Raw genomic sequence first — 25,266 nt, 5'->3', positions numbered from 1 at the left:
TTGTACATTTCATCACTTGGTTGGTGGTAATAGCGGCAGGTTGCCGAATAATTTTGGAGTATTGGGCGTACTTTTGATGACCTGGTTGGTGCTATTTTAGGCTTATGGGCCTTCACTCTCCACACAACATTCCAACCCATTTATTTTGGGTTTTGTCGTTTTTTTTTTTTTTTAATTTTTTTTTTTTGAACCCTCTGATGGGGTTTATACATATTACCCTCTGATGGGGTTTATACAGATGTTTCCGAAAGATAAGGAAAATAAATTACATCATTCTGGTGGGGTGTTTATTCCATGCTTTTGCAGTGTTTTTCTGCTGCACTCTCTCTGTTTCTTTATCTGGTAGACATAAGGAATCATAATAATAGGAAGATCTTTTGCTTTTCTTTTTTTCTCTTTTCCTTTTCTGCTTTTCCTTTTGCTTTCTCTTTTTTATCTTTTCCACTGCACTACATGTTTACAGCATGAGTGAGTGCATGGTTGGAGTTCGTGGAGGACCCGTTGGTGGTGCCCGTGCCACTGCTAGTGGATGATTGCTTTTGCCTATTTTTTGATGATGGTGTCTCTTTCTTTTTGAGTTGGTAGTCGACACATTAATTCATCAGATAAAAAAAAAATTCTTATCTTCTTTCATCAGCTTTCTCTGTCCACCACCACATTGAACCTTAGCTCCATGATATGGGTCTATCTGAAAAGCAACTTGGGACTGATTGTAACCAGCCCTTCTACTGGATACATGGTGATGTCTCCATTGAAGCCGTGACGTCTCCGAGGGCATGGTGGGCCAGACTTCCACCCGAAAAGCCGCTGGCATCATTCTCCAGATGATCAAGGAAGGAAAAATCACGGGTCGGGCCGTTCTTCTGGCGGGTCAGCCCAGAACCGGCAAGATCGCCATCTGCGTCGGTTATGGAGGTGGAGTCGTAGAGGAGGTCGTCGGTGGTCATGGAGCCAATTGGAAGCGATGACGTCGTGTTAACGATGTTGTTCTGGTAGTCCCGTAGGTTTTGGGGGTGCGCAGAGGAGGAAGACTGGTGTGGTGTGGTGGTGGTGGGCTTGGGCTTTGTAGCGGAGGAGAAACTTCTCTTCTTCCTCCTTTCTTTTTCTTGGCTGAGAAGCCCCAATTCCAATTCAAATTCTGATAGAGCAAAATTTCAAACCACCAGACTGCTGAATTTGTTAGAAATCCCGTTTGGCAGTTGAGAAACAGAGAGAGAGAGATCTATGTCGGTGTGGACGCCCAAAAACAGGAGAGAGATGAGGGATATGAGATAGATGTAGGGATCTGTTTCAGCCCACCGTTGAACCTTCTGCTTCAATCTTTTGCATGGCAGAAGTGGTGTGCAACCTTTGCATTTAAATGGTCCTTCAGAATACTTTGATTGGATTTTATATCATTTGGATGGAGTGTGGGTTGTGTGAGCCTTCCTTCCCACAGACGGCGCCAAATGTTGATGCACAAAATCAGCGAAGACTTTGGTACAACAGAAAGTGTCAGGTTTTGTGACCTTCGCTTGGTTGCTTCGGTCACTAGTGAGGATAAGTACGTAAATGAATAGAGACAGAGAAGCAAACACAGGATGTACGTGGTTCACCCAGATTGGCTACGTCCACGGAGTAGAGGAGTTCTTATTAGTAGTGAAGGGCTTACACAAGTACAAAGGATCAAGCTCTCAATTTAGTGAGTTCTTGTGAATGATTTAACACAAATGGCATTAGGCCATATTGTGGGGGAATGACCCCTATTTATAGAAAAACTTGTAGCTTTGTCACATTGACATGTGTCATGTTGTGATTGGTTCTTGATGTCGACACGTGCTGCGCTCTGATTGGCTTCTAATCTTGACACGTGTCGAGTAGTGATTGGCCTCCTAGTCGGAGGGGAACTCTATAAATACTCGAGGGACTTAAATGTAATTATGTAATAAAGGAATGGGCAAATATGTAATTAGGGGAGGAGCCCTTATTCTATAAAAGGGCCTCCTCACCCTCACAAAGAGGGGGGGTCTCTCCTCATCCCTCTCAAAGCTTCCTCACACCCCTAAGCTCTAAGCTCTCTCTCTCCTTCTTCAACAGAGAAATACAATACAATCAGTATGGACGTAGCCCAAACCTTGGGGTGAACCACGATACATCTTGTGTCATTTACATCTCATGCAGATTCACGGTCGGATTTACGTTGTACCAAGACCATCCGGTTTTGTGCATCAACATTTGGCGCCGTCTGTGGGAAACGACACAAAAAGTTATTTCGGTTCTCTTTCATTTTTTCACCTTCATCGTGAATCTGCAAAATCACACAAACCCAGAAACCAAAGTCACTGCAAAACCCATATCTCAAAACTGCAGAAAGGAAAACTCCAAAACTCAAGAAAAATCATATGCTGAATTTTGGATGGGAACCCATGAGTCTAAACCTTTCTTTCTGATTCATAAGATCTCGCTTCATCTCTCCTAGTTCCCCTACCAGCTCAAACGACGTCGTCCAGCTCTCACGTTACTTCACCATTCTCTATCTGCGAAGCATATTTCTACATAAACTACTGAAGATGAACAACCAAATGAGCAGGACGGGGCTTGAACTAGCAAATTTGCTAGTGACTTCTCCCCTGCACCAGTCATGGGACGCGGTCCAAAAGCAAAAGCTCCAGACAGCTTCCACGACGTTGTTTCACCATTCTCTCTCTGCAAAAGCTCCAGTCAGCTTCCAGACAGCCGCTCATACATCAGAGAAATCAACCACTCATTCATCCACCATCACTGATTGCTAACGGCGGTGCTGCCGATGTTGAGTCAGTTCCGGCACATGTCACCGGCTGATTCGCCTTCGTTTACAGCGAGGTCCAGGCCTGTCGTATCGATGCACTTCCTATCCCTTCCGTGCTCAGAAAACCCTTCAAGGTCGTCGACGGTCCGTGCTCAGAAAGCCCTTCAAGGTTGTCTCGGTGCTAATGACACTATCAAAGCTTTCGACAAAAATGGATGATGAAATTGCCCAGATCAAGACAACCATGAAATCCAATGTGGATGTGAGCTTCAATTATGTTGGTTTTTAACACAACCATGTCAACAGCGCTTAATGCCACCCGTCCCCGCGTTAAAGTTTGCCTTGTCATAATGGAACACGGCGCGATGACAGTCCCATTTACTCCAGTTGCTGCCAAGAAAGGTATCGTCCCCGACAAGGGAGCTGTGACCGACGCCCACCACCTTTGATGGGTCTATAACCTACCCCTTCAAAATTTTCAATCATCCAACAGTGCAGCCAGTGGGAAGAGCTTCCTGCCAGGTAACCTACCCTTTCAGGTTTTTTCCAGTCAACATGCGCCAGACCGACAGAGGGATTGAGAGAGAATCCCAAAACTGAAAAAATGGCAGAGAAGAAAGCAAGCATAACCCACCAGCTTCAGGCCGCGAAGCACAAGTCCGGCAAGTCATGCAGCCATATGTTCTTCAACCAGGACCACCGTTATTTCTCCGTCGCCACGGATTCCGGCTTCCATGTCCTTCTCTGCAACTCTTTCAACACCTTTACAGATTTGGGAAAATAAGCTCGAATTTTTCAGCTTCATGCCCTCCCATGGCGTGCTGGATCAAATCTTCACTCGGGTCTCTTAAATCGGCATTTTTTTCCAAAATGGGTTGTTTTTCCAATCGGAGAATTTTAATGGGGTTCTGATCAAATCTCGATCTTTGGGTGTCTATGCTAGAGCAGCTATAGAAAGATCCCTACATCTATCTCATATCCCTCATCTCTCTCCTGTTCTTGGGCGTCCACACCGACATAGATCTCTCTCTCTCTGTTTCTCAACTGCCAAACGGGATTTCTAACAAATTCAGCAGTCTGATGGTTTGAAATTTTGCTCTATCAGAATTTGAATTGGAATTGGGGCTTCTCAGCCAAGAAAAAGAAAGGAGGAAGAAGAGAAGTTTCTCCTCCGCTACAAAGCCCAAGCCCACCACCACCACACCACACCAGTCTTCCTCCTCTGCGCACCCCCAAAACCTACGGGACTACCAGAACAACATCGTTAACACGACGTCATCGCTTCCAATTGGCTCCATGACCACCGACGGCCTCCTCTACGACTCCACCTCCATAACCGACGCAGATGGCGATCTTGCCGGTTCTGGGCTGACCCGCCAGAAGAACGGCCCGACCCGTGATTTTTCCTTCCTTGATCATCTGGAGAATGATGCCAGCGGCTTTTCGGGTGGAAGTCTGGCCCACCATGCCCTCGGAGACGTCACGGCTTCAATGGAGACATCACCATGTATCCAGTAGAAGGGCTGGTTACAATCAGTCCCAAGTTGCTTTTCAGATAGACCCATATCATGGAGCTAAGGTTCAATGTGGTGGTGGACAGAGAAAGCTGATGAAAGAAGATAAGAATTTTTTTTTTTATCTGATGAATTAATGTGTCGACTACCAACTCAAAAAGAAAGAGACACCATCATCAAAAAATAGGCAAAAGCAATCATCCACTAGCAGTGGCACGGGCACCACCAACGGGTCCTCCACGAACTCCAACCATGCACTCACTCATGCTGTAAACATGTAGTGCAGTGGAAAAGATAAAAAAGAGAAAGCAAAAGGAAAAGCAGAAAAGGAAAAGAGAAAAAAAGAAAAGCAAAAGATCTTCCTATTATTATGATTCCTTATGTCTGCCAGATAAAGAAACAGAGAGAGTGCAGCAGAAAAACACTGCAAAAGCATGGAATAAACACCCCACCAGAATGATGTAATTTATTTTCCTTATCTTTCGGAAACATCTGTATAAACCCCATCAGAGGGTAATATGTATAAACCCCATCAGAGGGTTCAAAAAAAAAATTAAAAAAAAAAAACGACAAAACCCAAAATAAATGGGTTGGAATGTTGTGTGGAGAGTGAAGGCCCATAAGCCTAAAATAGCACCAACCAGGTCATCAAAAGTACGCCCAATACTCCAAAATTATTCGGCAACCTGCCGCTATTACCACCAACCAGGTGATGAAATGTACAACCCGTACTCTCCTTTATGCCACCAACCAGGTGATTAAAAGTACGCCCAGTACTTCAAATCATACATGAACATTACTCATGTCAATCATACATAAACATTCATGAGCATCACTCATGTTAACATCCATGAGCATCACTCATGTCAATCAAACATTCATGAGCATCACTCATGTCAATTAAACATTCATGAGCATCACTCATGACAATCAACTTCAAAAGTTTCATTTACAAAGCCTTAGCTTCAAAAACGTCATTTACAAAAGCTCTAGCTTCAAAAGCTTCATTTACAGAGCTCCAACTTCAAAAGCTTCATTTACAAAAGCTCTAGCTTCAAAAGCTTCATTTACAGAGCTCCAGCTTCAAAGCTTCACTTGCAAAGCTTCACCTACAAAGCTTCAGTGCATGGTCTACAAAGACCGCCTCCGAACAACCGCCATTTCAGCCCATACATGGATTGAATTTGAAGTCTCCAGCCAACAGCGTCTATTGACCAAAGACTTGGGGGACTACATTATGTACCATATATTGGGCCTTATAAAAAATACTTGGGGGACTCTAGCCCATTATTCATGTACTAAGGAGCGAGCCCTTATTTTATAAAAGGGACTCCCTCACCATCATTAGAGAGTATCAACTCTAGCCCATCATTCATGTATTGAGGAGCGAGCCCTTATTCTATAAAAGGGACTCCCTCACCATCATTAGAGAGCATCAACTCTAGCTCATCATTCATGTATTGAGGAGCGAACCCTTATTCTATAAAAGGGACTCCCTCACCTTCAACGCCACAAGCTGAGCCAACCAAGGCAACATAAGCCACAAGCCGAGTAGCCTCACAGCGTGTGCTACTTCTAGTTGAGCGTCATTTCAGATTAAGCACTGCCTCATATCGAGCATCAGTTCAAGACAATATCTAGTTACTTCGGCCCACACATGGACTGAATTTCAAGTCTCCAGCCAAAAGACTCTCTTGACTGAAGACTTGGGGGACTACTGTTTATACCATATTTAGGACCTCGTATTTAGACCTCGTATAAATACTCGAGGGACTTAAATGTAATTATGTAATAAAGGAATGGGCAAATATGTAATTAGGGGAGGAGCCCTTATTCTATAAAAGGGCCTCCTCACCCTCACAAAGAGGGGGGGTCTCTCCTCATCCCTCTCAAAGCTTCCTCACACCCCTAAGCTCTAAGCTCTCTCTCTCCTTCTTCAACAGAGAAATACAATACAATCAGTGTGGACGTAGCCCAAACCTTGGGGTGAACCACGATACATCTTGTGTCATTTACATCTCATGCAGATTCACGGTCGGATTTACGTTGTACCAAGACCATCCGGTTTTGTGCATCAACAAGCTCTAATTGAAGAATGCGGAAATCGGATGTCTAATACATATACAACGCAGGTATGCCACACCTAAATTATGCTTATATTATGTCAACGCGGTGTTCTACTCGTGAACTTTTAACTTTTAACTACTCGTGAACTTTTAACTAAAAATGCAATGTTGTCACCTGCTTTCAGGTGGAAGGGTGGAGCTTAAGAAGCCAGATTATCCAATCGAACCGTAGCCGTTCTTGAAGATTATTTCTTCTATGAAGAGTGACCAATGTCATTTGTACAGGAATTCTCGTCAAAAAGTAGCTCGTCTTACTATTTTGATACATGTCATTTGCGTTCGCTAGCTAGCTAGTATTAATAATCAATTGATTAAAATCTTATTCTTTTTTAATTTTTTATTAAGATCCTTATGTATTAATAAATGTCATTAATTATTTCAATAATAAAAAAAATTTATTTCTAAATATATTCATTTAGTGTTACAAATGGTTTTTTTTTAAATGAAGTACGATATTCATTGAAAATTGAAATACGTACAAATCGAGGATAAGATGCTTATAGTGGGCCTCAATAAAAACATTGTCGGAGCTTTCAACCTGAACGAAGGGAAGTGTCCCGCACCAAAATTAACTACTAGTACTATCCTTTTATAATAAATCTGAAATTACATCAGGAAGTTCTTCGAACCAGAAAACTGGGTGATGGATGGTTAGATTAAACCTCGCAAGACGATGTGCCACTTTATTCGTCTCTCGTCAACTAAATGTAACCTTCCATAGCTTGAAATTTTGAATAAGTTGCCTTCTATCCTCGAACAGATGCCCGTAATGACCGTTATGCGCTACGCTTGTATTTTGAATTGCAGTGATAACCAGCAGAGCATCCCCTTCCACCTGAACCTGTTCCGTTCCCCATTTCTGTAAGAATAGCGCTGCTACCCATGCAGTAGCAGCCTTTGCATGTAGCACCGACTGCACCCCCTCCTCCCTTGCGACCTGTGCTGCCATGAAACCTCCCTTCGAGTTCCTTACCACAATCCCAAAGCCTCCAAGTGGATAAAGTGAAATTTTGGGTAGACTCTGACTAGTTGAACGTACCAGTCAATTAAGTTTTGTTATTACAACTGTATCGATAACTGACAAACATGTAACTAGTTGACTAACTCATCTGACTAGTTTATTGTGCAAAGTTAATTTTTATTTGCAAAACATTCTGTCTGGTACCAATTTCAATATAAGTTTTGTGTTTGACTCCGTCTTTGTTCGTATAAAATTTTGTGATGAAAATTATTTTAGATTTTAAGAGAAGAGAGTTTATCCATACTTGATACTGTGTTTTTATTTGTTAAATTGGATATAACTAAAAGAGAAATTTTATTTGTCACAAATTGTCCCTAAAATTGACCCACCCCATCAAGGTGGTTCCTGAAATTAAAAATCAATCAATGTAGTTTCAGAAAATGAGTGTCGCAAATCAATGTGGTCCTTCAATCACAATTGCGTTAAAAATTATGTTAAGTGCCGACATGGCACTTAAATGGATCCCACAAATTTAATAAAATATTATTTTGTGAATTAAAAATATTTAAATATTAAAAAACAATTTTTAGTTTTTATAATCAAAAACTTGAAACATAAGAAATAAGAAAAAGGCATCTTTTTCCCACCCCAAAGCCCCCACCCCACACCCCCCCTCCACTCTCTAGGTAGAGTGCTGCCGTCGGGACTGTGGCCGAGTTCCCGGGTCAGTTGAAAGATCTTGACCGCACACATGGTAGCCATTGGATTTTCCCACCCTGTTCCTCCACTCTCGTGTTCGACGGCCTCCTAGCCGGTTTCGCCGTCATAGAAATGGGTACCGGAACAATCCCATAGACAAAGTTCAAGAATCTCATGAAATTTTCAAGAACCTAGAAATCTAACCCATTTTCTTCACCTAAACTCCATTTTCTTCAAAAAAAATCTAACTCAAAAATCTGCTGGAACCAATAATCTCAGAAAATTTCAAGAACCCAGATGAAAAAACACTAAATCAAGCTAAAAACGAGGAAATTTCAAGAAATTAAGAACAAGAAATGTCAAGAATTTAAAACATAAAAACTTTAAAAAAATTATGGGTAAATTACACAGTAGCCCCTTAGGTTTTAAGGTCAATTACAACCTCATACAACAACTTTAAAACATTTCACTTTCATACATCCAGTACCATTTTATTTCAAAATAACACATCCGTTAGATTTTCCATCCATTAGTCTGTTAAATGCTGATGTGACTGCCACATTTGTGCTGATGAGGCTGCCACGTGGCAAAAAAAATGATTTTTTTTTTTAAATCTAATCTTCTAAATATTAAAAAAAAAAAAAAAAAACTTGAAAGCTTTACCCACAACCCCCAAAACCAGAAACCAATTAATCCCAAACCCACCTCCCCATTAATCCCCCCCATAAACCCAGCACAGCAACCTCCTCCTCCCCCCCCCACCCCCCCAACGACCCATTCCTGTCAAATCCCCCTTCCCCCGATAACCCACTCCCGTCAAATCCCACCCCCCTCCCGACGACCAATTCCCGTTAAATCCCCCTCCCCGACGAGATGGGTTTTTTTTTTCTCCTTTTCTTTTCTGGGTTGCAGATACTGGGTGCGGAGGAGGAGGTGGAGGATGGGTGTACGGTGGGTTTGGGGAAGACGAGAGGGAGGAGAAAGAGGTGGGCTGCATGGAAGATGAAGATGGGGTTTTTTTTTTTCTCTCTTTTTTCTTTCTAGGTTGCAGGTTGGGCTCAGGTGGGGGTGGGGGAGATGGGAAGATGGGTGAGCGAAGGAGGTGGAGGATGGGTGAGAGTAGTTTTGGATTTGGGTTACATGGAGGGAGGATGGATTGGGAAGATGAATGAGATGGTGTTTCAGCGGGGTATAAGTTGGGGGAATATGGGAGCGGGGAAGAAAAAGGTTGAGGGTTTTTTTTTTTTTTAATTTTTTTAATAGTGTTATATTATAATATTTTTAATGTATAAAAAATTATTTTTTTTATCACGTGGCAGCCACATCAACACAAATGTGGAAGTCACGTCAGCATTTAACAGACTAGTGGATGGAAAATCTAACGGATGTGTTATTTTGAAATAAAATGGTACTTGATGTATGAAAGTGAAATGTTTTAAAATTGTTGTATGAGATTGTAATAGACCTCAAACCTGATGGGCTATTATGTAATTTATCCAAATGATGAACAATGTTCAATCATCTTCTTCTTCTTTTTTTTTTTAAATTTAAATAAATTTATTTTATTTTTTATATTTAAATATTTTTAATTCACAAAATAATATTTTATTACATTTATGGGACCATTTAAGTGCCACATCACTTAACATAATTTTTAACGAAATTATTATATTAATTTGTGAGACTTATTTTCAAATACTACATTAATTAATTTTCAATTTTAAGGAGCAACGGTAGGTAAATTTCAGGAGCATTTGCGACAAAAACCTTTATGATTTGTTGCGTTGTGTTGTGCTTGGTTTTCTTTGTATCCAACTGTAAAGTGGGAAATTGCGGCTAGGTACTGGAGCTCACGGTGTTTCTGGTGGTTGCTCACGGGGCAATACTCCAGCCCTAGCCAATAGCCCTAGGTAAAAAGCTCTGCTCTGCTCTTTTTCGCTATTTAGTTGCAACTTAGAAAATGATTATATATAGAGCATTCATAAGATAAGAGTTGGTGGTGAGATCTGAGAATTTGATTTCTTTTCCCTTTCATCATTCGGGCTTTTGTTCCTTCCTTGTTAATAGGCGGCTAAATAGCTTACATAATTTCTCAGATTTGAGAGAATTTTGAAGTGAGTGAGGATTCTCAGTTGCCAGGAATTGGACTCCGCTGCTGTCGTTTTTATTTTTTTTATTTTTTTATTTTTTTATATCTGTCAGACTTATGGGTTAGAGTAGCTTTGAGGGACGTTTGGAAGCAAGATGATCCATCAGTTCATTAATTTTGTCATTCGCCCTCCCAGGTATGCGTCTCATCTCATGAATCATGATGCTTCTTGCTCTGAGTTTCATTGACCAAAATCACATCTTCTGCAATTAACATAGTTCAAAATGATATATTGAACTTCATATTGGTGATTTTTTTCTTCTTTCCCTTTTGATGCTTTCTCATTTCTACGCATCTGCAATGTTGATAAACAGGGCAGAGTATAACCCAGATCAATATCTTTGGGAAAAGGATTTCACGCTTGCAGGTAGAGCATACAAACGACAAGACTTGGAGGCAAGTATGGGCACCAGTTACCGCTTATCAGAACATTCTAGTTTTCGCTTGGCAGCAATGTTAGTTTATATGTATTAAATTCTTGCAGCTTACGAATGCTAGGGGCCATACCTTGCGTTGTAGTCATTATCTGCCTTCACCTTTCCCTGAAGATGTTTCTCTTCCATGTGTTATATACTGCCATGGAAACAGGTACATAATGATTATTTGAGAGTTTTTTCTTTTCCTTTTTAACAAAGTAAATGTGTATTTGATTATTTATTCACTTGGGTTTCTTTTCTGGGTTCCACCTGTACATTGTGGTTATAAACAGATTCTTGAATGTCATACATTATTTTCCCTTTTCCGGCACACTCTCTGGTTTGTTTTAAATAATTGTACATAAGTGTTAAAGGTGCTTTATAGATAAAGAGGTAGAACTTACTTTGTGGTAATGGGAAACGATGCAGTGGGTGTAGGGCAGATGCAAATGAAGCTGCCGTAATGCTTCTTCCATCAAATATCACCGTTTTTACTCTTGATTTTTCGGGTTCAGGATTATCTGATGGTGATTATGTCAGCCTTGGTTGGCATGAGGTATGGTGTAACTTTCATTGTTATTTTATGCTTACTTTTCTCACTTTGTTCAGTTTTGTAATTTTTTTTCTTTCCTCTGTCAGAGAGATGACCTCAAGATTGTGGTTTCATATTTAAGAAGCAAAAAGCAAAACTTGCGTATAGGTCTTTGGGGGCGATCGATGGGCGCAGTCACATGGTACATCGTCTTTGTCATTTGTTGACTCGTCATTAGACTAACTTGTATTATTGACTCGGATATGGAAGGGTCTACTGAGATTCTTTTAACTTGTTACCACATTAAAAATTCATATTGGGTCAAAGATGGTTATATTCTTGGTACCAAAAAAAAAAGAAGATGGTTATATTCTTCTTCGAGCATAAAGAAATACTTCTGCATTTTGCATGTACATAAGCATATTTTTGAAACTCCTGATGTAATTAACCTCATATGTCTATTGCAGCCTACTTTATGGAGCAGAAGACCCTTCCATAGCCGGAATGGTGTTGGATAGTGCCTTTTCAAGCTTGTATGTTCTAATGATGGAACTAGTTGATGTATACAAGATTCGGCTTCCTAAATTTACAGTACAATCTCTCTCTCTCTCTCTCTCTCCCCCCCCCTCCCCCCCTAAACACACACGCACACATTTCTGTCAGCATCCACAAAAACTATGGATAAATTCCTCATGTGCAAAACCTATAAACAAATAAAAAAAAGGTCGTACCCAGTGCACAAGGCTCCCGCTTTACGCAGGGTCTGGGAGAGGTGAATGTCGGCTAGCCTTACCCCCATTTATGGAGAGGCTGCTCCCAAGTCTCGAACCCGAGACCTACCGCTCATGGGCGAAGGCACTTGCCATCGCACCAAGTGCGACCTCTTAAAACCTATAAACAAATGCTCCTGAAAAAAATAAATTTTCAGCTGGATCATAAAATATTGTAGTTGGGCTGAAAATGACATGGCTGGGACTAGTAATTGACATAATTGGTAAAAGAGAAATATAGTTTTGACTCTTGATAGCACTAAATAAGTTAAGAACCCGACAAGGTCAATGTTGCCAAACCAAATCCGTATAGGGTCGTGATTTACAAATTATACAAACCTACCTGCCAACCTACCTACGTAAAGTCACATACGCCTGCACACCCCACGCCTATTCACACAGATGGGAAAAATGATCTCTTGCCAGGGTGTAGAATGTCAACTGCACATCCCGAGCACAAGCTTACAAAATAACATTCAAGACTTTTGAACGAGAGAAACTACTCTCTTTATATCTAATTTGGTTAGAGTATGGAGCTAAAATAAGGGGTAATCCATGGGCTGAGATTTTTTAAGACCTCGTGGTAGAGAAAGTGGAAAAGGGATCGAAGATATGGAAATGCTAGATTTTAGCTGTATTTTGGGTGGAATGGTCTGAAGATGAACAAGAAGGTTTTTGAAAATTATAGAGGTGAGGGTGTGGAGGCTTTATGGGGTAAAGTAAATATTTTGGACCTCACTTTAGCCTTCTTCTAAATTCTGTTTCCCAAAGGTATTGAGACATTCTCAAGGATGGTGCTGTGAGAGTTCTGGCAGACTTTCACAATAATGTGGTGGTTAACACAATGACGACAGAAACCTGTATTTGTTTAATTCCGAAGAAGAGTGATTCTTTGAAGATTGGAGACTACAGATCCATTAGCCTTGTTACTTTCATGTACAATATTATTGCCAAAGTTCCAGCTTTAAGACTTAAGGAAGTGCTCCATGTCATTCTCTTTAAAGCTTAAGGGACTTTTTTTTTTTTTTCAAAGATGTGCAGATTCTTGATACTATTCTGGTCCCGAATGAAGTAGTAGAAGAGACTAGATTGAAGAAAAAAGGATTGGTTTGGAGATCGATTTTGAGAGAGCTTACGACCATGTCAAGTGGAATTTTCAAGAGTTTGTGACGGAGATGAAATGTTTCAGACAGAGATGGAGGACATGGATTTATAGGTTTATTAGGTCAGCTAAGTTATCAATTTTGAGTAACTAGAGTTTATTGTCAAGGGAATCCTTTATCCCCTTTTCTTTTCAACTTAATGACGGTTGCCCTTAGCTGATTAATTGAGTGTGTGAAAAGTTCAGATTAGTTGAAAATATGTGTGGGAAGGGATGAAGCGGAGGTTACTCATTTGCAATTTGCAGATGACGCTATTTTCTTTTTCCCAGGGAACTGTCTAGTTTGGAAGAATCTTGCATCTGCTATTTGAGTGTTCTTATGGGAGGCCAGGCTTAAAGATGAATAAGGCAAAAAGCTCTCTTTTCAACATTAATGTCGACACCTCTTTTGTGGAGATTTTGGCTAACTCTTGGATGCACAGTCAATGCTTGGCCAACTAAATACTTGCGTCTTCCTTTAGGCAGGAATCCTAGAGCTATCTCATTCTGAACCCAGTGGTTGAAAAAAATTGAGAAGAGGCTTCAAACCTGGAATCGGCTTTTCGTTTTAGCAAATTTTCCAATCTATTATCTATCCTTATTTAAGATTCCCATGGGAGTGGCTTCATGGAGGGAGAAGTTGATAAGAGGTTTCGTTTGGACATGTGTGGGAGACGGCTTCAAAGAGTAGGGTTGGTGGAGGTCTGGGAGTTGGGAATCTGATGGCCAGAAATATAGCCCTCCTAGGTAAGTGGCTGTGGAGATTTCAATATACTTGGAGGAATTATGGCATCATGTGATTAAAAGAAGGCTTTTTACCCAAATGGTCCTAAGATTGGCATAGCTCCTCACATTTATCGCTGCCAATGAAAATCGATCGAAGTGGTCCCTAAGCTTGTTCACCATAAATCATTTTGGTCATTTTGTGAAAAAATTGTCCATATTCTTGTTAAGTGGAGGGGTTGGTTTGACAAAAATACCCTTAAAAGGTGGTCACGTGGTTGTTCACATGTCAATTTAACCAAGGATATTGATAGATTTTTCACGGAAGACCTAAATGATGTACGTTGGACAAACTCAGGGACCACTTTGATCGAGTTTGGTTGTTAGGGACCAAAGTGAGGAGTCATGCCAATCTTAGGGACCATTTTGGCTAAAAAGCTTTAAAAGAACATATGGGATTTCAAACAATGGATAGGTCTCCAACATTACCTATGGTGGAACATGTCATAGTCCATGGAAGGACATCCCTCATGGATGCAATTTTTTCATTGTGAACTGTCGTTTTGTTGTGGAAATGGAGCTAGAATCAAGTTATGGGAAGATGCGTGGTTGGGGACCTCTTTACTAGAATCTTGGTTTCCAAGGCTTTACAACTTGTTTACTTGTCACAATATGGTTATTTCTTGCATTTTGAACCCTGCTAATGGCTAGAGCAACTGGGATTTTGTGTTCAAAAGGAATTTGAATGTGAGGGAGGAGGCAAAGTCTTCATCTCTTTTGTGCTTGACTCTACTTCTTTTCAACCCTCTATGAGGGATATAAGGAAATGGACCTTGGAAACCAATGGGAATTATTTGTGCAAATCCTACTAAGGTCTCGTCACTAATCAGGACACGAAAAGCTATTTTGCTCCTTACCGGCCAATCAGGAAATCTAGGGTTTTGTTGACTTGGCTTGTTGCCCTTGCTAAGATCAATACTTGTGATAAGGTTCAAAGAGGACGACCTTATTTCAGTTTGTTGCCTCGACGGTCCGTCTTGTGTAAGTCTGATTTGGAATCTGCTGGTCATACTTTTCTTCACTGTCTGGTTTCCTTCCACTAATGGTTGAAGCTGCTCAGGAAGATGGGTATAACTTGGGTAATTCCAAGGTATTGCTTTTCTGTTAGCCAAACCCATGTTCTTGTTTAGAAGGGTAAGAAAGTTAAGGTTATGTAGGGTTGGTTCACTCGATGGCAAAGCTATGGGACAGAGTTCAGTTTTTGTCTGCCCTTTGGGCCTCAGTTGCCCTTGAGTTCAGGGGAATCTCTCTTTAATTTGTTTAGAATAGAAAGGGGCAGCCTTATGGTTTTTTTGGGTGTTTTAGCTCTTTTGCAGTTGTGTGGTTTTCTGCTTTCTGCTTGGGGTGGTTTGCTGGACCACTTTCTTTGTTGTACTCTTTCTTCTTCTTATTAATATCGTCTATTTGTTAATATCATTATCATTTTTAAGAAATTATTAGCACTTGCATGGTTGATAAAGCATTAATTATATTCATTCTGGTTTTACATGTTCTCTCTTGAGTCTTAACCCCTCCTTCCTTTTAACCTTGGTTTCTTTATCTCTTCCTTTTAACCAGGTTAAGATGGCAGTACAATATATGCGTCGGATAATTGAGAAGAAGGCAAAGTTTGATATCATGGATCTTAATTGCTTGCAGGTCCTTCTATATAATAGTTTTGTTAACCTTGGACGAGTTATCATTAGCCACCTTCCCAGCTATCTGCAGGGTCCACTCTGTTGTCTAATCCAATAAGTTTGGACCGTCTATTTTTTATGTTGCCTTTTAAAGACCATCCTTGCAAAAAAAGCCAATCATAAAAACTTTAGACATCCAATCATAATTAAATAAGTAGATGAACAGACCCAAATGCATTTATTTATTTTTCCATTCCTTTGTGGTTAGTAAACAATTGAATGGGAATCACACACATCCCTTTCAAATCCTTGATTGTTAGTAAATACAAGAACTGGAATGATACCCATTCCTTATATGTAAACATGCCCTAAAGTTATCAAGATTATCAAATGGATAAATAATTTCCGAAGTTGGCTGGTCTTTGGCATGGATTATTCTTAAAAGAGGCTGGAGTGTTTGGATCATTGAACCACATTATAGGGTGGGCACTAGCAGTGTGTCCCAAGGGGATCATAAAATGTGTTGTTTCTTGATGAGTTAGACACATGCTGAACCAATACTTGTTATTTTTTAACTTTCTGCAGCCAGTTGATCATTTATACGCATATATAATCATATAATTGTGTATATATAATCTACCACTATTTTTTTTTTTCTGAAAAGAACTTTAATCTACCACTATATATTGAATTCGGCCATTTGTGTAACACTGGCAGGTTGCACCCAAAACATTCATTCCTGCTTTATTTGGACATGCTAAGGATGACAAATTCATCCAAACCCATCATTCTGACATCATCTACAAGTCTTATGCGGTATTGTCTCGTTGAAGGATCTTACACTTCCCTTAAAGTAATATATTGCACTTGATGAGAAATAAATACATCTTTGATTCCTTGCAGGGGGACAAAAATATTATACATTTCGATGGTGATCACAACTCTTCTCGGCCACAGTTTTATTATGATTCAGTTTCCATTTTCTTCTATAATGTTCTTCATCCCCCACAAACGTCTTGTCATTCATGTAAGCTTGAGAAGTATTATGATTTGGGGGATTTGAAGATTGGTGCTGGTTTGGATGAGGTGATTTCTGTTTCATATGATATATTGTGGAAAACCTTATTGTGTTACCATTGGTCATTAATTTTATTATGATTACTGCTAGTATTGTACAAGCTGACTCTCCCACCAATGTACCTATGCTTTTAAGAATCTGTGTCAATGCACTGTAGCTCCATTGATACTTTGTAACCAAAGGGCTTTTCTGCCAAAATCAAAGTGAGAGGATGGAAGTTAGAGCTTGTGGCAGTCATGCATCATTTTTATATCATTGTCACCACCATTACCACTACCATCATCATCATCATCATCACGCACAAGATCATGATACATTTCAATGCCAAAAAAACAAATGCATACACATGCACAATCCCCATCCTTATCATCATTGGTCATAAATGATAAGGTTCACTGAAAATTCTTCTATGCACTCGAGGGCTGGCTTCCCAGGTATAATTCAATGGTATCCTGTGCTTAAGGCAGGTGATGCACAATAATATTTTAACAATGATCAGTTGTCAGCATTTTATTATAGCTCATGTAATTAACAAAGCCATTTACATTGACAATCTGGGATTGTGCAATAGATGTCTACTTTGTGCTCCACTATCATAGAATGTTACATAATTTCCTGCACTAAAATGAATGTCCCCGCCCCTTGATTTTGTAGGGTTTGTTATATGAGATAATTACTGGAGTTCATTCTGCGGGTACTGACGTGGCAAGTTCATCTTCTGTTCCTCCTGCCATTTCAACCACAAAATGTGTTGGCGAACTTCTTTCTGAAATTGCACCAGTGACGACTGCTGTTGTATGTATTTCTTTTCTTTTACGTTTTTTTGCCTTTTGTCTCTCCATATTCTCCATTCTGTTGAGTCAGTCTGTAACATACTTATTGAGAATGCAGGATTCTGTGCATGATGAAGCTGACACACTTAACAGTCACGAACCATCACATTTAGAGGTGATGTAAATTTTTAGATTTTTTTTCCCGTCTTTTCAATTGAGATCAGGCATCAGAGTATAAAACCATGGATTGGCAATGGTTTTCAGTTAGCTTGGTAATGCAGATGATAGTTTCTTGTTCCAGTGGAGTGTTGTATGTTCATGCATTGATGAAGTGCTTTTAAGTCAAGAAGAATTCAGTATACGTGTTAATAAATGATAGATCATCTTATATGACTTTTCAACTTGTCTGTTTCACTGATTATAATTCTAAAATACTGCAGTTATGGTTTTACAGGAGCAGCCTAATGATGAGAATGTAGAATGTTGTTCATATACAAGCTCAAACAGGGAGAGTTGGGGCAGATGCTCTTCATTAGGAGGCAGTGATGAAGAATCTTCTGCTGCTGACAGCAGTCATCAGGTCTCTCATTCTCACACAACACCCATCCTATGAATGCGTTCATATTTCATATTCCTGTAGAGACTTTTGTTTTCTTCACACACCACTGTTATGTTTTTGGTACATTTATATGTACTGGAACTTAATAATGCATAACATACTATTGCACATTCTTCACTTATGCATGCGCACTGCATAGAGTAATTAAAATATATTTCCAAGTTTTTTGCTTCATGATAAGTTGTCCCTTTTGATTGTAGAAGAACCTTAAGGTGTTTGCGATGCCTCTTGGATGCATACAACAAAAATCATCAGAGCTAAGAAAAGAGGAAAAAAAGAAGAAGAAAGTTTCCATTGCTCCAAAGAAGCCCAAGGGTGAGAAATTTGAGAAGTTAGGGGCCCTTGGCAAACGACTGCGTCTTTGCATCCTAAAGCGAGTAAAAAAATTATAGATGTGCCACTTAGTGACTGCTGTAGTATAAAAATGTTTGTAGCTGCAAATGTTTTACCTTATGTTGATGTATTCTTCAACCTTGTATGGGTTGTTAAATCCCTTTTTCTTTTTCTTGTTTAAAATCATTGATTGGTGCTGTTCTTATTTCTTTGTCATGGCCCTGTTCTAATTTCTGCATGTCATTTTTCGTGTCACGTAAGGATTTCATGAAGATGAATCTGGATCCTTGCCGGATCCTCTTTATGAGGATCTTGAGGATCCGTGAATCATATATATTCATCGTAAATCGTGTCATTATAAATTATTTTAAATATTTTTATTTAAAATTAAATACAAACAATACTTGACAAAACTGACCACATGATGTATAATCAACGGGCATGGTTTACGGATTCCTAGGATCCTCATCAAAGGATTCGGAGAGGATCCTGTTGGCATGAAGATCTACCGGTACCGGGTTCCTGATGTGCTCCGTCTCCCTCTCATGTGTCAATGATTGAATCATATAATAATTTTTTTTTATTTTTTTAAATCCCGGTGAAGTTTTGGGTGTTAAACGAACATGAGATTTGCAAGATATTTTTTTTTGGTCAAATAAGATTGTCTGTCTTTATTTATAGAAGATTGGGGTTGATGTAAAATTGCTATATGGTACTCATAAATCAAGCATAGGAACTGGCCGCCGTAGGACTTAGGTAACAGGTTTACCACCGACGTGGTGTCCCAGTACAGTAATTCAATGCAATGTGGGGAGAAACTGTTGGCCCAAAGGAGTACTAACATGAACAGGTTCACCGCCGCTGCCACCCCATGACAGTTTCTGAACTCCCGCAACTCCCGCGCTAACAACCGACCCCTCCAATCTCCAAAACAACTTCCCATATTACCCACAAAGGAGAGTTACTTTTAGACCAACTAATTCAAAATTTACTAACACCCTCCACTGTTTTCACCTGCTTCTCTTTGGATTTTGTTTTCTTATATTTACTCGCATCGCCATACCAGTCCGTATTTTACATATTGCCTTGATTTGGTTCGAAATTGTCTTGTTTGGGGTTTGCCAAAGCATCGTAATTAAGATTTAGTATATCTAGGTATATACCCAATCCGTCGCAGTACTATACATGTTGAGGCCGACTCTTGAAGTTAAAAACAATTTAGTGGTCGATTGTCTACAAAAGCACTTCTAGCACAAGTACTTTTTATAGAGGCAATCCCAACAAAGCCCTTAGTTCTGGTTGCGATATTTGAATTGAAGAATGTCGGCTAAGAATATCAAAAGAAGAGGGAAATTAGAAAAAGCATATAAAGAACACCAATCTGGCCACACACAAGAAGCTGTGCAGTCAATAGTACTCATATTGCAGTAGAATTACTAATTCCAACTTCACTCGATCTAAACAAGGCACATAGTTCATATATGTGCTAGAAGCTTGAACCTGATTAATGCAGCACACCTGTAATTAGAAGCTTGAGACTGATTAATGCAGCACACCTGTAATTAGTAACATTCTTTCGCTTGATTAGAGTTGAGACATATCTCCCAAGGAAACTCAGAGGCAAAATGAAAATTCTACAGTACTAAGCTACATGTCACTGCCTGCAACTTTTTCCAATTGATTTTCATTCCGGAATGAAATCCCGGATGAGGGATGAAACTGCTCCCTGGGTAGGAAAGCTGTATGTCCTTGCTGGTAAGAAGAGTCTAAGCTCGACTCTAGTATCTGGTGTGTAAGCACCACTTCAGGATCAGAGAATGCTTCACCTATGTTAACTCGTCGCTTCTTTGTCAACCTCTCTGCTTTTGGACTCTCAGCTGGAGAACCAACATGACAAACTGAATCTGGAGTTAAGGGTTCACGACGAGATGAGAAAGATTCATCAATTGAAATGCTCTTGGCTGGCGCACATTCCCTGGCGGCCTTGTCTTGGAGGGGGCACTCTGAGGTCGGGGCAGGAGTTGCTGGGTCAGTCTTGTTGTCAGATTCTGGGCAATTGTCACTTGACAAACGGACTAGGTGCCCAGAGCCAGGTGCTTCTGAAAGGACTCCACTAAGTCGCTGTTGCTCTTCAATAATTTTTTTCAAGTATTTACCTTGGGCTTCTATCCGTAATTGTAGCTGTCTCTGTACCTGTTGAGCATTCATGAGTTCAGCTTATCAAACCATGCTGGCCCAACGAACAAGACTCTTCCCCCTTCCCCCTTTATCCTCTATGCATATGCAGCAAAATTTATCGTATGGTAGTTGGGTAGGAGGTGATTTTAACTTATCTCTTTGCTATCCAAGTTCTTGGTCATTCAATCTTCCTAAGGATTTCTGACACTATCAACATCATTTTTTGAGGGTCTACATTGTTTTAAGATAGGTGAATCAGAAATAGCTAATTTGAACTCTGAGTGGCAACCATGAATGAAAAGTATGTACTTTAAGCGATATAATGCTTTGTAGCAAAGAAAAGATAAAACCATTTGCAAAATCTTTTCTTTTTTTCTCAAATTCTTCATTTCATAGATAATTTTCTGTAATATATATGCTGTTGATAAATGTAAAACCTGGTGACAACACATTAATTTTATTGGAATCTATATTCTGTATAGAAAACATGCCTCTAATTGCTCATGTAGTCGCTTCTGCACCTCCATCTGCAGCTTGAGTGCTTCTGTGATTTGCATTCCACTGTGAACAGAAACAGTACATACTTCCTCACATCAATCAGCCAAACTGATACGTCAATTTACACAAACTGATGGTTTCACATGCAATAACAAATCAGTAATATTTATTTTGTATGGCCCATGTGCACTTATAAACAGTGAACTAGATATGAATTCTTCAATTTTAAAGTTTGACTACAGGATCCTTTAGAATACAGGGTACCAATTGACTTGGCCCATATCTTAACTGATAACATAAAGAAATACCGATTATAATAGGCAGTTCTACTTACGATGAACCATCCAAATTGGAAAGCACATCCCCAGGTTCTTTCTTGTCAGCTTTTTTCCCTTGCATTAACATTTGAAGAGAATCACAATAACAGTCCAAAAATTAATACATCTTTGACATGCCTTTATCACTATAGAGAACCTGCCTAATATGGTTCCGAAGTCACAAATTATTAACATGAAAGGAATCAAGTTCACCTACCATCAGATGAGGAGTCTGGTAGGTATTTTGCAAGTCGATATTTCTAAGTACATCACACAAGTGGTATTAGAGGAAACACCATCGGGAAAGAAATGTATCCTCACCCCTTCTCACACCCGCCAAAAATAAAAAGAAAATACCAGGAAAGTTGAGCATTGGACAGAACGGATTTTTACATACCTGTAAATGGCTTTTTACATGGTATATGGTTAAACCTTGTACACCCATCACTCTCAAAACACCTTTGGGCGTAGCCCCTAGAAAAAGATTAAAAGGAAATAAAATAAACAATATCACTACAGAAATGGACAGATATCTCCATTGGAACTCAGAAATATGCATGTAACCTAGATCCTTGGTCATGCAAAATATCATCTTCTGATCTCAACTAAGTTCTCAAACATATTACATATTACATATGCCACATATGTAAGATCAAGTATGATTTAAACCTGGGACCAATTTTTATCCAAAGAATCATATATGACATAACTGGAAGGTCATTATGGGTTCACGTGTTTGAATTCACTGATGAATTGTGAACTAAAAAAAACTATCAACAAACTAAAAGCTGTTCTTCCCTCAATTAAATGGAAAAACAACCTGAATTTTTCTATGGTTTCACACAACAGGAGATTGCTCAGTAGCCCAGGACAAGAACACCTATTAGATATACACGTGTCTGGTACGAGAAATAGTAAATTCCATCTTAGTTGATGAAACTATGGAAAAAAACATACAAAGTCGAGTCAAGATTTCGTCCACGTAAGAACAAAACAGGGTCGAAAATTTCCTTCACAGATATCACCTTCGACTTATATACAGTTTAAATCCCACACACCAGCAGATAAATGCGACAACCAACAGAAAAAACAAATTCCAGTTGACCAGATAAAAGTTGAGGGTGACTCACGATCTGGGCCACCAAGTTGTACAACGGCATCAATAAAGCGTTCATGAAGCTCGTGCGTCCAACGCAATCGCTGTTTTGAGGCAAGGTTAGGGTTGTTAAGACTGTTTCCTCCACTGACGGCATCCATTGCGTTGATGACACTGTCAAACTGTTAACCATGAACAACAAAGTTGTTGGGGACTAAGCCTGAACTATGAACATCCTTTAGTTGATACATTTGCCATTTATTTACCTGAAAACAAATGAAAAAGAGCACCGTAATAATTCATAATGCATAAAGTAGAGCATAAAAGAAAGAAAATGTCATGACTCATACCAATTAAAATCTTATCTAACATATCGATCAGATGAGAGAAATAATTTCATGCCAAATAAGTAGCTTGAAATTCTTGAAATGAATCATCATTTCCTACAGTGCTGTGAATTATATGTTCTTTTATGGTAAATAAGAGATAAACAGTAAAACTTGAATATCATCATGCAAAAAGGGAGGCATGGCAACCAGATTGTGGTAGGGCTATCCATCCTTCTCTCATGAGTATTCTGCAACACTTAATCACAAGTACTGAAATTGAAAAATTTTAGTCTTTCGAAAGGCTGCAAGTTAAGGAGTATAAACTGGAAAGGCAAAAAGCAGAAGCCATTGCTACTCTACTGTGCAGATTTGCGAGAAAATGAAGACAAGTTGTCAACATTCAAACACAAAGTATGCATACATCCGTGAATATACCAAATAGTAAACCCCCCTTCTCTCTCTCTCTCTCTCTCTCTCCAAACACAATAAACAAACAATTAATTGGTAAGGAGGACCAAGGCTGCGTCACAATTCCATTTCCAAAACGTCACCGAAATTAGGGATTCATAGAACAAGCAAGCTGCTAAATATTATTATGAATTTAGATCTGAGACAAGGAAAGTATGCTTATATTCAATTCATTCATATTTGTTTGTTTGTTTAGGAGAATTGGAGAAAGAAGAGGAGAAGCGAAGAGACTTACACAACTCGGACGACGGATCTAGCCTCCTCAGTCATATTCCAATTTCCCAACTATGATCTCTCCACTCCTCTCCTCTCCTCTGCGTGGGTGTGGTAATAGTAATTCAGAAGAATTCAGGACAAGGGAGGAGGTCTGAGTTTTGGAGAAAATGGCTCTCTCTATTTCTCACACAGAGACAGATGGTCTCTGGTTTTGTGGTCTCCGGTCTTTGGTCTTAAGAGAGAGGCAGCACCAAGAAAGTATAAATACAGCTGAAAAAAGATTGAGACTTTGGACCACCACCCAAGAACCAAAGAAAGTAACAAAACCTCCCCCTTCTAAGACCAACTTCAACCTTGGGCTATTTGCCAAATTTCCCTCCAAAATTTTCCCCCAAACACCACCCAACCCAAGCTAAAACATTGGGCTAAAAGCCAAATGCTAAAGTTGGGCCAAATTCCCCCCCCCCCCCAAACACGCGTGGATTCGCCTGATTTTGGGCCAGTCTCAGCTCGGTCACTCGCAGACGAGCCCCACGCGGGCTGGTTGCCATCACGTCCCAACAGCATGGGAACCCAGTGTCAGGGCCATGTCGCCCACTTGCCTGAGCCCAACGGCTCTTTTCAGCATCTGACGGCCATCTTTTAAGGATTGTTGGTTGATCCAACGGTCCAGATTCAAATTTCATTTTAAAAAAATATATTATTTTAAAATACATTGAATCCAATGGTTGAGATTGAATATACTCAAATCTAACGATAAAAAAAAGATCTAACGGTCCAAATTAAAATCCAACGGCTAAAAATAATTAAATAAATTTATTTAACATAAAATTTACCCAAAAACTCTATAAATACCTATGTATTTGTTCAAACATCCACACAAAACTCAATTTTCTCCTACAATTCTTCCAATTTATCTTTCTACCATTTCTTTCCATTTCCAAATTGTTCAACATGGCAAGAGAGCATGTTAGAGGTCGTAATTGGACTTGTGAGGAAGATGTTTCTTTATGCTTGGCATGAGTTTCTGTTAGCGAAGATGGTGCAGTTGGTACAAATCAAAATAAAAAGGTTTTGTGGGATAAAATCATTACAAAGTTTCAAGAAAACTGCAACGGCGGCGGCGGGACAGTGGTGGTGTTTATGATCGGTGGAAGACTATCAACAAAGCATGCACTTTATGGAATTGAAGCTTGGAGAGAGCCATGGTTGGCATGCCTAGTGGAAGGAGCACCATAGAAATTGTGAGTTTTTTTCTTGATATTTTATTTGTCATGTACATAATATTATTTTGCAACTAATTATTTTTATGTATTTTTTGCATAGGGTGACAAAGCAATGGAAATTTACAAGACAAGAGTAACACCAAAAAATCAAGTTTTTAAGTTGCAACATGCTTGGGACGTCCTCAAGGATTGTCCAAGGTAGGCAACCGATGCAAACCAACTATGGGGAAGATTATTTCAACATGAAGACGCACCGAGAAATAAAGGTGTCAATGAAATGACCCCATCTCCTTCTTTAGCAAGGCCCCTAGGAAGAGATAAGCAAAAGGAAGCAAAGAGAAAAGGGAAGACCCAAGATTTGACGAGGGGAGACTTTGCTACCGGAATTGCAAAATTGCACGAAACTCATAGCGCTCGCCAAGAAGAAGCGGCCCAAATGCGTTTGCAAATGAAGGAAATCTCGGATAGGGAGGAAAATAGGTTTGAAATTGAATTCATGATGAAGGACCTCAGCAAATACACTCCAGAGAGGAAGAAGTTCTTACGTGATAAGCAAAAGGAAATTATGCGAAAGTCTGCCTCAAGGAGTATGTTTCAAGATGATGAATCTTCTGAACCCTATATCCCAACATTTCAACGAAGTCCATCACCAAGTGAAGAT

General features: G+C 39.6%; 3 protein-coding genes across 27 annotated transcripts in view; 2 read left to right on the top strand and 1 right to left on the bottom strand.

Annotated features, from left to right (window-relative positions):
* The window catches only part of LOC114819171 (protein ENDOSPERM DEFECTIVE 1-like), a 35,716-nt gene extending 28,478 nt beyond the window's left edge, over window positions 1-7,238 (top strand). For 2 of the 3 annotated variants that reach the window (XM_070822922.1, XM_070822927.1), the window contains 2 exons: window positions 6,368-6,413; window positions 6,533-6,815. Coding sequence is in view for 1 of the 3 variants with exons in the window: in XM_070822926.1 (XP_070679027.1) it covers window positions 7,215-7,217 (3 nt within the window). In the remaining 2 variants the exon portion in view is untranslated. Of the gene's footprint in view, window positions 1-6,367; window positions 6,414-6,532; window positions 6,816-7,214 lie in introns of those variants that run through there. The other variant, XM_070822926.1, reaches the window with a different exon arrangement.
* Window positions 7,239-9,726: 2,488 nt separating this feature from the next.
* LOC103446950 (uncharacterized) lies at window positions 9,727-18,482 on the top strand. Of its 17 annotated transcripts, none has more exons than XM_008386114.4 (15): window positions 9,826-9,977; window positions 10,164-10,181; window positions 10,270-10,352; window positions 10,531-10,612; window positions 10,701-10,804; window positions 11,062-11,188; window positions 11,272-11,366; window positions 11,632-11,755; window positions 15,416-15,496; window positions 16,192-16,290; window positions 16,378-16,560; window positions 17,207-17,347; window positions 17,444-17,500; window positions 17,780-17,905; window positions 18,145-18,482. In XM_008386114.4, exons 3-15 carry the CDS (start codon window positions 10,312-10,314, stop codon window positions 18,334-18,336), a joined length of 1,452 nt encoding a protein of 483 aa, XP_008384336.3. In that variant the 5' UTR covers window positions 9,826-9,977; window positions 10,164-10,181; window positions 10,270-10,311; the 3' UTR covers window positions 18,337-18,482. The 17 variants fall into 17 exon arrangements, 14 of the variants coding, with proteins under 14 accessions (XP_008384335.3, XP_070679016.1, XP_070679014.1 ...); XM_070822917.1 differs by having other exon boundaries at window positions 9,850-9,977; window positions 10,531-10,616; XM_070822910.1 differs by having other exon boundaries at window positions 9,866-9,977; window positions 10,135-10,181.
* A 1,162-nt stretch (window positions 18,483-19,644) lies between these two features.
* LOC103446951 (myb family transcription factor PHL7-like) lies at window positions 19,645-23,681 on the bottom strand. Of its 7 annotated transcripts, none has more exons than XM_008386119.4 (7): window positions 23,399-23,681; window positions 22,401-22,632; window positions 21,668-21,744; window positions 21,488-21,530; window positions 21,288-21,336; window positions 20,947-21,016; window positions 19,645-20,470 (listed from the first exon to the last, which is right to left on the bottom strand). In XM_008386119.4, the coding sequence occupies exons 2-7, from the start codon at window positions 22,525-22,527 to the stop codon at window positions 19,925-19,927; spliced, it is 912 nt and encodes a 303-aa protein (XP_008384341.3). In that variant the 5' UTR covers window positions 22,528-22,632; window positions 23,399-23,681; the 3' UTR covers window positions 19,645-19,924. The 7 variants fall into 7 exon arrangements, with proteins under 7 accessions (XP_008384341.3, XP_008384340.3, XP_028959217.2 ...); XM_008386118.4 differs by having other exon boundaries at window positions 21,288-21,345; window positions 23,399-23,675; XM_029103384.2 differs by lacking the exon at window positions 21,488-21,530 and having other exon boundaries at window positions 20,947-21,038; window positions 21,288-21,345; window positions 23,399-23,667.
* Window positions 23,682-25,266: the final 1,585 nt, after the last annotated feature.

Source organism: Malus domestica, chromosome 05 (assembly GCF_042453785.1).
Source record: "Malus domestica chromosome 05, GDT2T_hap1".
NCBI classification, from domain to species: domain Eukaryota; kingdom Viridiplantae; phylum Streptophyta; class Magnoliopsida; order Rosales; family Rosaceae; genus Malus; species Malus domestica.
Note: the sequence above shows the minus strand (reverse complement) of the source record. Positions and strands in the feature narration are given on the sequence as shown.

What these genes read in the sequence shown, in the direction of transcription:
- LOC103446950 (XM_008386113.4), top strand. Translation starts at nt 10,312, where the DNA reads ATGATCCATCAGTTCATTAATTTTGTCATTCGCCCTCCCAG. An exon ending in TTTGTCATTCGCCCTCCCAG is followed by an intron (nt 10,353 to 10,530) that starts GTATGCGTCTCA and finishes GTTGATAAACAG; the next exon opens with GGCAGAGTATAACCCAGATC. An exon ending in TTGGTGCTGGTTTGGATGAG is followed by an intron (nt 16,561 to 17,206) that starts GTGATTTCTGTT and finishes TTGATTTTGTAG; the next exon opens with GGTTTGTTATATGAGATAAT.
- LOC103446951 (XM_008386118.4), bottom strand. Translation starts at nt 22,527, where the DNA reads ATGGATGCCGTCAGTGGAGGAAACAGTCTTAACAACCCTAACCTTGCC. An exon ending in ACCAGACTCCTCATCTGATG is followed by an intron (nt 21,346 to 21,487) that starts GTAGGTGAACTT and finishes TGTTAATGCAAG; the next exon opens with GGAAAAAAGCTGACAAGAAA. An exon ending in TCCAATTTGGATGGTTCATC is followed by an intron (nt 21,017 to 21,287) that starts GTAAGTAGAACT and finishes TTCTGTTCACAG; the next exon opens with TGGAATGCAAATCACAGAAG.